This window comes from Engraulis encrasicolus, chromosome 2 (genome assembly GCF_034702125.1).
Source record: "Engraulis encrasicolus isolate BLACKSEA-1 chromosome 2, IST_EnEncr_1.0, whole genome shotgun sequence".
NCBI lineage: Eukaryota > Metazoa > Chordata > Actinopteri > Clupeiformes > Engraulidae > Engraulis > Engraulis encrasicolus.
The window spans coordinates 32,911,017-32,927,341 of NC_085858.1; the positions used below are offsets into that span (position 1 = coordinate 32,911,017).

General features: G+C 44.1%; 1 protein-coding gene across 1 annotated transcript in view; it reads left to right on the plus strand.

The window, feature by feature from the left end:
- Positions 1-16,325, plus strand: part of si:dkeyp-72e1.9 (syntaxin-binding protein 4) — a 90,393-nt gene that overhangs the window by 16,711 nt on the left and 57,357 nt on the right. The window contains exons 2-3 of the mRNA XM_063214952.1: positions 7,390-7,463; positions 15,258-15,353. Of these exons, the coding sequence (XP_063071022.1) occupies positions 7,390-7,463; positions 15,258-15,353 (170 nt within the window). The remainder of the gene's footprint in view (positions 1-7,389; positions 7,464-15,257; positions 15,354-16,325) is intronic.

A 16,325-nucleotide genomic window follows, 5' to 3' on the forward strand; every position in this document is an offset into this window, starting at 1 on the left:
GGATCATTGCGTATATTACCTTATATGGTCTCAGAGGTGGTAGAGATGTCTGTCTGGCAACTGGAAGGTAGTGTTTTTTTTATTGTGTTTTCTAAGCTTTTTGGGGCCTTAGATAGAGACAGTGAAACTTGTCAAGGCAGTAAGTGTGAGAGATATATGGGGTGGGACTGGGATGTACAGGATGTACACAGACTCACATGTACCCCCAGGGGTGTCGTACAGGGGGGGTAAAGTATGACTGAGTCACCAGAGCCCCATGGATATAGGGGGCCCACACACAGTCTGATTTATGTAGATATGACTGGGTGGGTGAATTGGAGCTGATTGTACATAGGGCCCACAACTTGCTGCTACGCCCCTGCATAGTCCGTTTATGGTACGATTTTGACATTTGACCCCAAGTTGCTTCTGTAGGCAAGTTGGCATCAGGGCCCCCCTCAAGAACTCGCCACTGCTTGCTTTTGCAACACTGTACATGTATTGTAATGTTTTATTTTGTACGTTTATTTTCATTATGTGTTGATGTGTTTGTCTGCGTATGGAACTATGTATGTAGGCAGCTATTATGACCACGGACTCCATGGCAGAAGAGACGTCTCAATGGGACCACCCTGGCTAAATAACGGATAAATAAAAAAATAGGACATTGACAGTAATCACACACACATACGCACACACGCACACACACATGCGCACACACGCACACACACACACACACACACACACATGCACAGATGCACACACTCAAACACACACACTCACGCACGCACACATAAGCAAACTAAGTGAAGACTAACATACTGATACATTAATTCACATTTTCTCTCTGATACATTCACTCTCAATAAATACACACACACACACACACGCGTTTCAAGGACTTTGCCAAGAGGTGACTACACCATCATACGCACACATGCGCACGCACGCACGCACACACACACACAAACACACACACACACACACACACACACACACACACACACACACACACAATCAGTCACAGCAAATAATCTATTAGATGAGACTGGAGTCCTAATTTTCTTCACTAAATGTCATCTGTGAGCGATCTATTAGCAGGTTTACCACTTCCAGTTATATCACTCAACCCATTTTGGCCTGAGGCACCTGCAAATAATGCCTGCTGAATGTCTGAGCCGTTTTTGGGAAAATGTGCCCTCTGCCTATCACAACCTAAATATCTGAGCCTCAAAAGCACATGAAATAAGTTGCATTTTAAAGCTACAATCCTCATCTTGCATTAGCATCCATTCAGCTGTAACATTATTCCTTCAACTCTAACATTTTTTTTTTTTAAAAACCCTCAAATCTCAAGTATATGTTGAGTATATGTTGCTCCAGGTGCCAAAGGTCAAACAAGGTATACGCAGCATCAGGATACGATGGGTTAACCATGTTCTTGGAATGCTCCCCTGGTCTCATAATAGCATCCGCCTTTGCTGCATTGCCCTCCCCTCACCACATAAAACCCACACAGGGGAAGAGAGCTGCTTATGAGCTGTGGTGGAAAGCGTACACACGTGTGGGTCAGTGACGTGTCAGCAGTAGCACACGTCAAGGCGGCGCAACGACAGCCAGCGCCACTATTGTATGGATCTGTGGTTTATGGTTTGTTTGTTTTCAGTTAACTATCTAAGAAGCATATTCATTGCAGCATATCAACTTAGCCTGGGCGAATAGCCGACTGTTGACTCCGTCAACCAGTCTGGCAAAAGCCATGAGGAATCCGTCTCCGTGGACGATGGGAGATGGTCTGATCTTACTCTATCATTTAAATTAATTGAAGTTCCAAACTCAAATTAAAACCCATATTGTGCTTTATTAGCATGCCTGTTACATTATAGCGTCGCAAAAGCATACAAATAACAAAACGAAAGTGTGAATATAGTTACCTTAACCAATCAGTAACGGAGCTCGCGGGTGAGTTCTACGTCACCACTCTCAACTGTTTGCTGATTGGCGAAACACTGAGAGAACCGAGCTCGAGGCTTTTGCCAGACGATGTGCAGAGCCAAAATCTTTGGGTGGAGTACAGAGGATGGCGTCGTGAGGCTAATATCAACTACCAATTTCTAATTAATTTATGGGCATTAGATGCTGTTGTGCCACTGTCTGATGTCTGAGCCCCCCAAAAAAGGTCTTTGACCCATGTACATGTGACCGAAGTGTTCCTGCACAATTCGCCCACTCGGGGCCGCGGACTTGCGACTTCCTCTCCTACATCGGTTTGGCAATGGGAGGCACAGTACGAGCGTGCTGAGCTAAAGGGCCGGTTCGATAGCCCAAGCTACCACACCGTATTGAGACTTTGAGAGGGAGGTTTTACTAACATTCCACGTCACACTCTGCTAGTTGGCCTCCATTACACTCTCCCTAAACCTCACGGTAGGGACATATAGGAGGCGAAGCGGGCGAAGCGAAGAGAGGCGAAATCCAACCGTCATCAGGTCATCGCAGCGAATCAAATGGAATGGAACTCTTATGTTGTTGATTTGATTGGGCCGCGGCAGGCGAATTCGCTCCTCATTTGCATAACATTAAACTTTCTTTAATAATTTCGCTTCGCTTCGCTCCTGTTCGCTTGCCTTCGCCTGCCTTCGCCTCTCTCATAGGAATGAATGGCAAAGTTCGCAAATTCACGTGTATGTGTCCCTACCGTCACTCCCATCCTGGTCACGGCACCAGTGTGACCAAAGTGTTCCTGCACAATTCGCCCCCTCAGGGCCGCAAACCTGCCACTTCCTCAACTACATCGGTTCGGCGATGGGAGGCACAGTACGAGCACGCTGCGCTAAAGGGCCGGTCTGATAGCCCAACGCTATCGCACTGTATTCCACGTCACACTCTGCTAGTTGGCCTCCGTTACATACACACGGGACACCCTAGTAGTCGAAAGTCATGTCATGTCGTCCACTTCAGTCAGTCAGTCAGGATGATGATGCGCTGTGGTAGTTGACAGGCAGGCCGCTTAAGTGAAGCTGTCAGTGCCACTGTATATGTGGGCCACGGTGGTAAAGGGAACACTCGCAGCCTTGGCAGGACATGACATGACAGTAATCGCTCATAACAGGTGCCACGGCACAGCAGCCAGTGTAACATGGGTGGCCCACCGCCAGGCAGAGCGCTGTGCGGTACTGATAGGAAGAATATAGCAGGCCCTGTTTGGAGGGTTTGCGTCCTCCTCAGGCGGACAGAGACATCCTCCACCCACAGCAAAAACACACACAGTGTAAAACAAAAACACCTGCTGTTGCTCCTACTGTGGAGTGGCGGCATGGGGGAGTTCACAACACACACAACAGTTTACAACACATAACAGTTCAGTTCGCAACACACATCATTTCACAACACACAACAGTTCACGACACACAACAGTTCACAAATGCTGAGATAGGTGTCCTGTTATTGGGGAGTAATGGTCACCTGCTCAGGGTGATACAGCCTCACCAAAATTGCAATGACCAAGTCTTAGTGTAACCCAGTAATGTTATAGCAATGTTGTTATGATGTAGTTGAGTCTTTTCAGCGAAGACTGAACGGGCCCGCTGCATTTTTTGCATTTTCGCTTTCCTCTTTTTCGCAAATCCGCTTTCCTCGCCGGTGTGGACAGTCCTTAAAGGGGGCATTGGTTTGTTTACATTTTTAAAAAAATGCTGCATCATCTGACACCGAGAAGTCAAAGGTAGCATGGGCAATAGGCTATAACTGCATGTTCAAATTGGCAGTAGGGGCCTAATTCCTCTTCAAGCAATGGATCCCTGGTAGCTTGTCCCAAAGCAATTTGCTCTTCCTGGGGGCCCTATGGATAAAAAGATAACTGCAGGCCTTTAATTTCATTGTCAAATAGGCAGCTCAAGATGTTTACCAATGCTGCTGTCATCTGAGGGTAGCCTACTGTAATGTTGGTACTGTGAATGTATACATTAAGCAGCAGCTGCCTTGTAATCCAGATGTTATATAACTTCAATGTAAAGCCATTCTGTGTGATGTGGCTTAATAGCCTACCGAGAACTCTCACTCTCATTCTCACAAGCTAAAATTAGTAACAGCAAATGGCTTCAAGGATTAGGTATATTTGTATATGTATTACACAGCTTAAACATATTTCCTCTATTTAATGGGCATCATTTATTTTTAAATTAAGTGTTTGTTGTACCTGCACAGTTTACTTGTATATACAGTAGTGCTATGTGTAATCCCACACAACAAAACAAGCAACAAGTTAAAGAAAACATAACCAATTAAATTGCAAACATATATTTATGTTACATAGGCTATATAGGCCTATTTGAATTTCAATTTGTTTTACGCGTTATTTAAAAAAACATTTTAAATGAAATCCTATTGCCTATTTTTTCTGTTCACTTGTCAGCTGAATAATATTTCACTAAATTATCTCTTTGTGTCATTTTGAATGTAGGCCTACCGTAGTCCTTTTCAGATTTTTTGTTGTTGTATTTTCCCACCCTGGTCTGTGTTGTTTTGAAATAAGCGCATAGCCTGAACCACATACAGCAGCTACAGCCCACGCGACCTATGGAATCACCAGATTCGATGGGTGCACGCGCAATTAAGGGTCGCAGAAAAGCGAGCAATTTTGATATCCTTGAAACTGACAAGTGAAATTTAGTTGAACGGGAATTAAGGAGTCGCTTTGTCTATCAGTTTTATTCACATTGCATAAGGTTTAATCTGACTGCAAAGTTAGTGATGTTTGGGATGATCTGTTAACGGCGCGTGGAATTAAGAGAGCTGTAATAGAGGATCATGTGGCTCGCTGTGGAGAGGACGTCTGTGCGGTGGTGAGGCACCGTAGAATGCACTTATATGCCGTCGTTAAGGAAATCCCTGAAAATGCCCACATTCTCGGTGATGTACAAAGGAGCTGTCATCATCAGTAGGTAAAATAATTTTTGAATGTTAAAGGAGTCTCAGTTTGTTTTTTTATAAATGTTTCGCTGACCGCTAAGCGTATCGCATATGGCGTGCGTTCTCAAGCTGCTTTGCGCGAGGGAACATACTGTGCGACCGCAGGGAGTTGAGATGATATTAACAAAATATTGTTTTGTTCCCTTGTTCTCTTTCGAAATGGCTGCTGTGATTCTTTGTGGTCCAATAAATTGCGTGTTTGTGTAGGAAAGTCAAGTTTTTGTATGTCGACTTTCTCTTTCGCGCTGTCACTTCTGGAACCTCTCATGAGAGCTTGGCTTTGTTTTGTGAAGAAGGTGCTTCTGGCCGTGCACGTGTCATGATGAATATGGCAGGATTATTTAAGTTCAGCTTTTGTCTGAAATCTTGCAGGTGGTGTGTGACAGGTGTTTAGATAGCAGTGAAGGTGAAGAAATGGTAGGCTGCTGTAGGCTACTGGGTCAACCGAAAGTAAAATTCTAACATGGGAGGGGAGACTCACAATGGTTTCAAATGCACTAGTGTGTTACCTAAAAAAGAAAACTAATAAGATATAATACAACACATCCACATGTAGGCTACACAGTCTGCAGTGTCTGTCTTCTGTAGAGCGGATAGTAAGTTCTCATGTGGGATTTGTGGTTACATTTGTCATCATGACCATGTTAATGACTGACTGGTGTTGATTGTTTTTGCTTTGTGTCCTTCAATTATGTAACATTAGCCAAATGAGCGACTGTAATCATCTTCACACCAGACCAGACCACCACCAGCATGTCAATCTGAGCGGAAGAGATTGATTAAAAAAAAATCAAACAAACAAGCCAGAGCTGAGGCTAGGTCATGCATGAGCTGTGCCCATGTGGTCTACTGTCTGGACATTATGCATGAGCCATTCCACACAGTAATGAATCCACACCCAGTGATGAATCCTCATTCAATCATCGTTCTTGCACCTGTAGCCTATAGCCTACGTTGCTTCTTTATAATGACACTGCATTCGTTTTGAGTGTTAGTTTGAAGGATAGAGAGGAAGAGAGTCAGGCAGACAAAATAATGGTACAAAAGATGGTGTAACTAACCTAACCTAATCATAGTTCTTAGGCCTGTTTCCTAGAACATTAATAGACATTTAGAAACCAAAAAAAGCAAAACCAAGTTCATCAGGTGTCAGGTCCACTATCATTTCTTTTTAAAAAAGTATGTATCCCAAGCAAAAGAAGTTTCATCTGTCTTTCTTTTCCTTTGTTTTGCTATAGCGCCACCCTACTAAACATCTTAGTGATAGACAAAAAGAGAGCATCGTGGCTTCAAAGCTTTGTACATGGAGCATTAGCTCAGGTTTTTAATGGCCTGTCCACCGCAACGACACTCTGGCCTGCAAAATTAATGCTGATTTGCTCCCAGGGTGAGGTGGGAGAACAGTGCAGAGCAGAGTAGAGCATCCAGCACTCTGGCCTGATAGCCTGGGAGGATACACTCACAGCTGGGTCCTCCATCTCTGCCTCTCTGTGTACTGCTGTTGTGCTGATTGGCTGGTCATTGTAATTAGCATGCTCTGACCACCACCTCAGCCTCACTAGTGTTCATTTAAGTAGACTCAAAGACAAGAACTGATGAAACCCACACAGACCTCAGTCACAACACCACTATAACGTATGTTTTTGTTTCATGTACTAAAGTGGTTTATGTTGCTTTGCATGAAGGTGCCGACTGTACACTGGAAAATATGGAAGAGGCTAATGATATATTCGACCTTCTCTTGAATGTATCTCCATTAAGCGTCTTGCTTGTTAACTACAAGACCACTTATTCAAGACCAAAGGAGAGAAGTGCGCTGCCTTTGGATACTACTGTAGCTCTTCACCGCTTTGAAGTCTGTGCTCTGAAGTCATTGAAGACCTTGAGCCGCTCATAGCAAAGGGAGGTGCAAATGCTTGTAATTGTGTCAATTGTGCAATTGCAAGCAGGGAAGTCGAAATGGGGGCACAAAGGGGTCGACTGTCCCGGGCCCAGGAAGAGAGGGGGTCCAGAATTAGGTTTTCATTACATTGCATGTATTGAATGGGGGGACCCTTTCAGATGACTTTGTCCTGGGCCCTGCCAAAGCCGTCAGCGGCCCTGATTGCAAGCATATTTAAAAATGATCCACTCATTCTGGGCTCATTGACCTTTTTCGCAGGCTTTTTTTTTATAGTCACTGTCAGTGCTGTCCGTTTCCACAGTGTAATGTCAGTTGATTGTGTAAGTTTGTCACAAGCTGTTGCAACTGTGAAGCTCTCTCCACTCAGTATCATCTGAGCCTGAGTGTCTTAGTACACCACAGAAACAGTAGTAACAGTTTCTCTCTCTCTCTCTCTCTCTCTCTCTCTCTCTCTCTCTCTCTCTCTCTCTCTCTCTCTCTCTCTCTCTCTCTCTCTCTCTCTCTCTCTCTCTCTCTCTCTTTCTCTCTCTCTCCAGGACACTCATGGGTCCATATGGGGTCGACCGAGCTGTTCATTCCATGGAATTCACAGACTGTGAGAATGGACTGGGTGAGTACACCACCATCACATCATCATCACATGTGTTGGTTCAGACCAAAATACAAGTGACGTTTCAGTCGTCTGGCCTTCTTCAAACTAGTTTGAAGAAGGCCAGATGATCGAAACATCACTTGTACATTTAAACATGGCGCAGAGTGTGCAGCATTCTCTTAATTTTCTTTAAACATTTGTATGCACAAGAAGCCAGCACCTCAAGAAAGACTTTATTGGTGTGCGATACCTCTTTTTTTTCTAAATCACACCAAAATACACCCACCCCACCCCTATATACTGTCACTCCACTACACCACACACTAGGATCTCACTAGTATCTGCATCAATCACATTTTGCCTATCTGAAGAAATCACATTTACCACATTTATCAAACACATACTGTAGAAGGGACATATAGGAACATTTTATTTGTGTCTTTTCGTGAGCTTGTGCCTACTGTATGTGTTGCTGAGCAACCTGAGAGAGAGAGAGAGAGAGAGAGGGAGAGAGAGAGAGAGAGAGAGAGAGAGAGAGAGAGAGGGAGAGAGAGAGAGAGAGAGAGAGAGAGAGAGAGAGAGAGAGAGAGAGAGAGAGGGAATGCGTGCTGGATGCTGTAGCTGTGTTGTGTTGGATGTTGAGGCATCCTGACACCAGGCCTGCTGTTCGTCAAAAAACTGCTCTGAGCCTACTGCTGTACAGTGTGGAGGTGAAAACAAGGAGGAGGGAAAGAGGCTTCATCATTGTGTAACGGAGGCCAACTAGCAGAGTGTGGCGTGGAACGTTAGTAAACCTCCCTCCCGAAGTCTCAATACAATGCGGTAGCGTTGGACTAACGGACTGGCCCCTTTAGCTCGGCGCTAGCTCGTACTGTACCTCCCATTGCCAAACCTATGTAGTTGACGAGGTGGCAGGTTCGCGCCCCGAGGCCGAGGGGAACGAACTGTGCAGGAACACCTCCGTCACAATTGAAGAGTTCAGATGCAAAACCCCCTAACTCCATTTCTGAAGACCTGAACTTCTATATTTTTAGAGAACCCCGTTGTTGGTTTGGTTTACATTCATGTACTTGATAATACATATAAATAGTTATATTACATAAATAAAATAAAAAAATAAGCAATTCTGATAACTTTGTATTAAATAAAAATGAATTCAGATAATTTTCTGAAATGGCACTTTTTTGCATCTGAACTCTTCAATTGCACACAGTACATTTTGCAGTGTCAGTTCAACACTTTTGAGAAGGATACGGCTGAGTTGGGGGCGGGGCTTCATTCCCATTGGGGGGCATTAGTTATTTATTTTACTTTTCAATAGTAAGGGGGGCGTTGGCAGGCTTATGATGAACTCAAGCTGGTGTTGGGAGACTTATGATGAGGTCAAGGGGCGTTTGTTCAAAAAAGGTTGAGAACCAGGACTTTGGGTGGCCAGCAGCAGTGCAGTGCTTGTGTAAGAGGGAGTTGGTGGGGAAGAGAGGGCAGGTGTGCTTTCATCGAGGATGATCGTTCACGCTGTTGCTGAGCAAAAGGAGTTAGATATCAACCCTAAGTCAAAATGATGACTCCTTTTTTCTCTCCCAATTCTTTTCTTTCGTTCTCTTCCTCTTCCATTTCATCTCTCTCTCTCTCACTCTCTCTCTCTCCCCCTCTTCCTTTCACGTACGCACTTTCTCGTATTGTCTGTGCAGTGTGCACACCACTGCCTCATCTCTAGTAACACAATACATCAAAACACCATTCAGGGACAGCGCTAAGCTTCTTAAACCTGTCCTCCGCCCCGCTCCTCTCCGCTCTACACTCACTGTTGCACAGTCAACAATTCGTTGTATTAGTGCGGCATTTCCAGCAGCCGGAGATATTTTTGGTGAAGGGAGAAAAAAAAGTTGTTGCTACGTGTGCAGAGAATGTGAGATTTTAGAAGTGGTGTGCTGCATTCGGTGGTGGGTGGTGATGGGAACAGTGTGTGTGTTGAGGCCGGGGGTGGTCGGTATAAATAATGTTCGCCACATAGTATTTACATATTTTGTTCGTTTATTGCAGTTGTTTTGATTTGTAGCAGTGCAGAAACCCATCCAACATGCTACACGATCCCACATGTGTGCATATAATAAAGCGCCGTGTGAAAGATAGATGTACTGTACGTACACTGTCAAGACAAATGGATCGTGAAACCCTCAAGTGACGCTTGACAGAATTGGAAGAGGTCGGCAGCCAGACGGCTCAGGAGAGCTAGTGGGCATTAACACTCACGCACAATCAGCAGCTGCCCCACACCAGAAAAAAAAGATATAAATAAAATATGATATCCCTGACCGCTCACTAACAAGCATCAACAGCTGGGCATTGCATCTGGGAAGGAAGGTGACACGGCCTTTCAACCTCTTATTTACCGTACTGTAGCACAAAACAGAAATATCAGCATGTTTTGTAAGTAACAACTGTTGTGGGGTCTGGTCAAATTTTGACTTTCAATGTCAAAGTGGTTTAGGAGTAGCCCAGCAATGCCATCCAATGTTCTGTACTTCCACCCAAAGATTTTGGCTCCGCACATAGTCTGGCGAAACCTTCCTAGCTCTGTTCGCTCACTGTTTTGCCAATCAGCAAACAGTTGAGAGTGGTGACGCAGAACTCACCCACGGAGTCCATTACTCATTGGTCAAGGTAACACTATTCACACTTTTGTCTTATTATTTGTATGCTTTTGCAACACTATATCGTAACAGTCATGCTAATAAAGCACAATTTACATTTGAATTTGATGAATTTAAATGTCAGAGTAATCTCAGACCATCTCCCACCCACCATGGAGACGGATTCCTCTTAGCTTTCGCCAGAATGTTTGACGGAGATAAATAAAATATGATATCCCTGACCACTCACTAACAAGCATCAACAGCTGGGCATTGCATATGGGAAGGAAGGTGACACGGCCTTTCAACCCCTTACTGTAGCACAAACAGAAATATCATCAGCATGTTTTGTAACAACTGTTGTGGGGTCTGGTCAAATTTTGACTTTCAATGTCAAAGAGGTTTTAGAGCGCCGTGTAATGGAATGCCATTTGAAATAAATGTATTGCTTTGTCATGATATGTTATTTCGGGAACTGAACAACAGAAGTCTGAAAAGCCATCAGTGACATGGAGCTAAGTAAATCAGGTCAACATATGATCTCTTAAAACAAAACGTTCAATTCTGGGGAAATGCATTGTGGTCAGATCATTACATGCAGTAGAGATTACATAGATTTTATACTTGACATAAAAGTATGCTATTGCCCAAAACATCCACCTACAGACCAATGATTGCAGGAGGTTTGCTGATCTGAACGATTCCTCTCCATGAAGCAGGGCAAAAACAAAAGCATTGAGCTCATGGAGAGGATTTAGGTATTAAGTTGTTATAAAGCATGTCTATGGTATTCAACACGGTTAACAACATACTGCAGCAGAAGTAGCATATTGTCTGTAAGTAAGGCGCTGGAGCTGGGTTAATTTTCATACTGGAGGAAGCTGAAGCGTGCTCGCTGCACAGACTGTATGCCAGCTGTGAAGAGACATTTTTTTATTTGTTATTTTGCCAACACACTAGCCGCACATAATAACCTGTTAAGATGTTAAACATTCAACACACTGCACACAGAGAGAAATGCAGTGTTAATTCAACACTGATATTTTTATTTCCTGTGTAGTCATCTCCTGGTTCAGATGCTTGTTATGAGGGCATGCTTCTATATAGGTGAGGAATTGCAATGGCGTGGGGTATCATCATCACCCAGCTTTTGTTGGACATCCATGTGGCATAACATCAAAGACGCCTTGCTGTGTGTGCATGCATAGACACTTTCAGTTGAACACACACAGGGGAGGGAACATACACAGACTGTAGTGTGCAGTGCAGACACACACACACACACACATACAGTACATACATATGCTTATACAGTACATACATTTATATGCACTAATTCATACAGGGATACAGACAGACACACATACAGTACTCACACACACAAACTGTAATGACACAAAGAGTCAATTACTCTTCCTTGCATGCAAATACTTACACTTGCACTTACTTACACACACATAATTACACACACAGAAAGCTACCTCCTTGCACGCATAGGCAGACGTACGCACCCCCCCCCCCCACACACACACACACACACCAGCACTGCTATGCACGCCACACAGCACTTAAAAGGCTTAACAGAGTGAGAGTGGGAAACTCAGTTTTGCTCCTGCAGTAGTGACTGTAGAGTGCAGTGCGGGGGATAGGATAGGATAGTAGGCTTGTTACTGGGGAGATCTGCGGCCCATGCTGTCATACATTAGGTGCGTATTGAGGCGTCTGCCTTCGGCAATCCCATAAACTAATTTTAAAAGCATTGGAGGAGACAGGAAAGACAGGACTGCACTGTGACCTCGTCAACCAAATCTGCTGTCAGCTTCTCCCCTCACCTGCCTGTTGTACTGTGAGAGAACGTCTATTAGATAGGGCAGCATGCAGGCAGCTCACCTGTGGCGTAGAGTAGACGGCTAAGAGTCTGGCCCCTGCCCACCCCTTAAATCCCCACTGGCTCAAGACGCACTGCAGGGAGACAACACTGAGCCCGTAAGCTGTTCAGAGCTCATTATCTTGCCTACCAATCAGTGGCGACTAAGCTAGGTACGGTAGGCACGCTGCAAGGGGATCCAAGCACAGAGTGGCTGGTTGAAGGGTGGGCCTGGGTGGGTTGAAAGCGAAAGTGAAAGTGAAAGCCCATTGGGAAACTCCAACTCCCATTGTCATTGTGACACAGCACTCAAGTGAACACTGCACACTGCACACAACGAAATTGCATTTATGCCTCACCCGTGCAAGGGGGCAGCCCTCAGTGGCGCCCCATGGGGAGCAGTGCGGTGGGACAGTACCATGCTCAGGGTACCTCAGTCATGGAGGAGGATGGGGGAGAGTACTGGTTGATTACTCCCCCCACCAACCTGGCGGGTCGGGAGTCGAACCGGCAACCTCTGGGATGCAAGTCTGACGCCCTAACCGCTCACCCATGACTGCCCTTAAAGTTGAAGGTTGAAGGCCACGGCCGATGGGGAGGTGGTGTTCACTGTTTGGTAATGATGGAGGGGGGGGTCTGTGCTCAACATTAGTGGATTGCCCCCTTACCTGCCTCTCTCTGTCTGTGTCCCTGGCTGAACTTTCCACTGTCTGTGACTTGGGATTTAGTTTAATTGCTTTCAACGGACCCAAAACAAGCAAGCACTGTACTGTACTTGACTTTGTGGTTTTCCAATGGTTACGATCGCTTACAATTTACTTTACAGTACTAAATTGTTAATTCATTAATTGGGAGATACTCAAAGGCCCTTCTTAAACTAAAACAGAACATAGAAGGCAATAAAACATAGATAAAAAATCCAATAAAACAACTAGTGCTTGTCCCAGAAAATGAAGCAAAAAGTCATCTAAGGTATTTTGGGAAGTGATTTGAACGCCTATGGGTCAGAGTAGTCTGCCTGTTTCTCCCGTGGGTCTTCATGATTGGGCAAGGGAAGAGTTGCAAAGGTCGAGAGGAAGATTTAGAGACAGCTCCATCCCGCTGGGGGTCATAGTACTTCCTGATTGGTCTGGACAGGAGGCCGCTGAGAAGTTGTGCGGTGACAATGCTACGCAGTCGTGCTATACAGTTGCACCATAGCAATGCTTGCTCAAATTTGTGCGTTGGTAATGCTATGCAATCCTGCTCACAGTTGCAGTGATAAAGTTATATAGTTCTTTTTTTAAAATATATATTTTTAGGGGCTTTTATGCCTTTATTTGATAGGACAGTCTGAGATGGTGACAGGAAGCGAATGGGACAGAGACGGGGTGGGATCGGGAAATGACCCTGGCCGGACTCAAACCGGGGTCCCCGTGGGCATGCAAGCCCCGCCTCCCCCCCAAAAAAGCTTTACAGTTCTGCTCACAGTTACAGTGATTATTCTATTCAATCTTGTTGTTCACAGTTGGTATTGCTATGCACTCTTGCCCTTAGTTGCACAGAAATGCTTCATAGTCTTTTTTAAAGATATTTTTTAGGGCTTTTGTGCCTTCATTTGTGTTATGATAGTGAGAAAGCGACAGGAAATGAGTGGGGAGAGAGAGACGGGGAAGGACTGGCAAATGGCCCAAGCCGGAATCGAACCAGGGTCGCCAGCGTAGTAACCCAGTGCCCTACCGTTAGGCCATGGCAGGGTCAATGCAACACAATCGTGATCAGAGTTGTACAGTGGTAATGCTATGCAATTTTTAATATATATATATTTTTGGGCCTTTACACCTTTATTAGGCGAGAGAGAGAGAGAGAGAGAGAGAGAGAGAGAGAGAGAGAGATGAGGAAGGATTGGAAAATGACCTCAGGTCAGCAATAAACCCGGGTCCATGATGTAATGGTACAGCAGCACATTAGCCCATTGGGCCACAGTGCCCCCACGATGCACTTTTGAGCACAGCTGCACCGTAATGCTACATAGTCTCTTGCTCACAGTTCTACAGCGAGGTTACACAATCTTGCTAACAGCTGAAGTGATACTGCAACACAGTCTTGCTAACAGCTGAAGTGATACTGCAACACAGTCTTGCTAACAGCTGAAGTGATACTGCAACACAGTATTGCTAACAGTTAAACAGTGATAATTCTAAGCAGTTGCACAGTTGGCTCAGTCTGGCACAGTTTTCCTCACCGTCGCACAGTTGCAATGCTACACTGCCACAATCTTGCTTACAGTGAAGAATAAGTGAAGTAAAAAGTGAAAGCCCAGCTGGGAAACTCCAACTCCCATTGTCATTGTGACACAGCACTCCACAGCACACAAGTGCACGCTGCACACAACAAAATTGCATTTATGCCTCACCCAAATTGTGCCCGAAAGGGAGCAGTGCGCAGGGACGGTACCATGCTCAGCGGACCTCAGTCATGGAGGGGGATGGGGGGAGAGCACTGGTTAATTACCCCCCCCAACCTGGCAGGATAAGCTACTGAAGTCGCTACTCACAAGAGAACAACACAGTACTACTGTACAGTATAAGACTATAAGCCTGTCGGATGGAAAGTAAGGCCCAAATCTGACCCTAAGAGCCACACACATAAACTAGTGCACCAGGCCTCAGATAAGGATTTTAGGTGTCAGTGAGAGTGACCTTAGGCTCTGAACCACCCCACCCCCGCCCTCCTTTCTTCAAGGTGTACTGTATTAGTGGTAGCTACAAAATTAAAGTGGCATGTTTAATGTTGTTATGTGTTACGGTATGTGTTGTATGTTACTTGCAGTAGCTTTGTGATTGTCCAAGACAAATTTCCTGCGGGAACTTGAATCTTGAATAATCACTCAGAATTTCTCAAGGGACCTGTCTATGTTTAGTAGCAATCAGTGCAATTAAACTCTTTATTCAATGTGGCTTATGTGACGGTTGTTTGGCAAATGAAAATACAGAATTTGAAAATCTGAGCAAGAAGTGTAAACTTGCATTTTAATGCCTAAAATTGGGATAGGCTAACACTTTGAAAGCAGATTCTAATATTCCTGTAAATAGGTTTCAGAATAGATCTCAGACGCATTTCATTTGTCATCTTGGTTGTGTTCATTTGTGACCTCTGTATATTTCATTGCACATTTTAGCACCTAAAAAGATATTTTCCTGCTGGTGATTGGCAAATTGACAATTTGTCTGACAATGACACGACAGAATAGAACACCTCTGCTATCAGACAGTGGTATTTAAAAGCATTGGGCTAAATGTTTGACCTTATAACAACCCCCTTGTCTTCCAGGAATTAAGGTCATCGGAGGAGTGAAGGAGTTGACAGGTGAGGAGTTTGGAGTCTACGTTAAAAGGATTTTACCCGGCGGCCTTGCTTCCATTGATGGTAAGTGATACTTATTAGGGTCTTTGTTAAATGACTTGCTCATTTGGTCATTGCCCCTCTGATAACAACACATTTTTAACAAGAGCCATATGACTGCTCAATGTTTCAACCAAGCCATTTACGTGATGATGATGATGATGATGATGATGATGATGATGATGATGATGATGATGATGATGATGATGATGCTGTTGATGATGATGAAACAGGGTCATATTTAGCTTGGGCTCATGACAAGCCATCACCTACGCTACTGCTCAAGGACCAGTGTTAGCAGGTCATTGTCAGGACACAGTATATTAATACAAACCCCAACTCCGATGAAGTAGGGACGTTTGGTAAACAGTGAATAAAATCAAAATGCTATCATTTTCAAAACATTCAATCTATTCATTAGATGGAGAATAGTGAAAAGACAACATATTAAGTGTTAAAACCGAGAAAAAATATTGTTTTGGGGGACATATGTACTCATTTCTAATTTGATAAATCCAACACGTCTCAAAAGAGTTGGGACGGGGATCAGTGAAATTTAGTAAACATCCAAATAAGATAAAACAACAAAGAAGAACATTTCAAAATGAATTGTACTGACGGACAATACAGGTGTCCAGGTATAAGATCATCACAGAGAGGCTGAATCACTCAGAATTAAAGATGCAAAGGGAATAATTACCATAGTTATTACATACATTTTTGAATTCCCTTTGATTTACCACGATTGAGTGTATATATGACATATTTTTGTTAATAAAATCATTGTATAGGTTCATGACATCATGAAATATATATTGGCTGTAGTCTCACTCTAATTCCTGGAGTGCTAGAGCTATTGAAAATTGACCATATTAAGAATGCTTAATGCATGAAAATGACACAGGGGTTTAACATTCTCCTAAGCACCTGAGCTCACTTGAAATAGACCCAGAAGACATGGGAAACTGTCCTTTGCTTACAGAAGTCAGCAGAAGT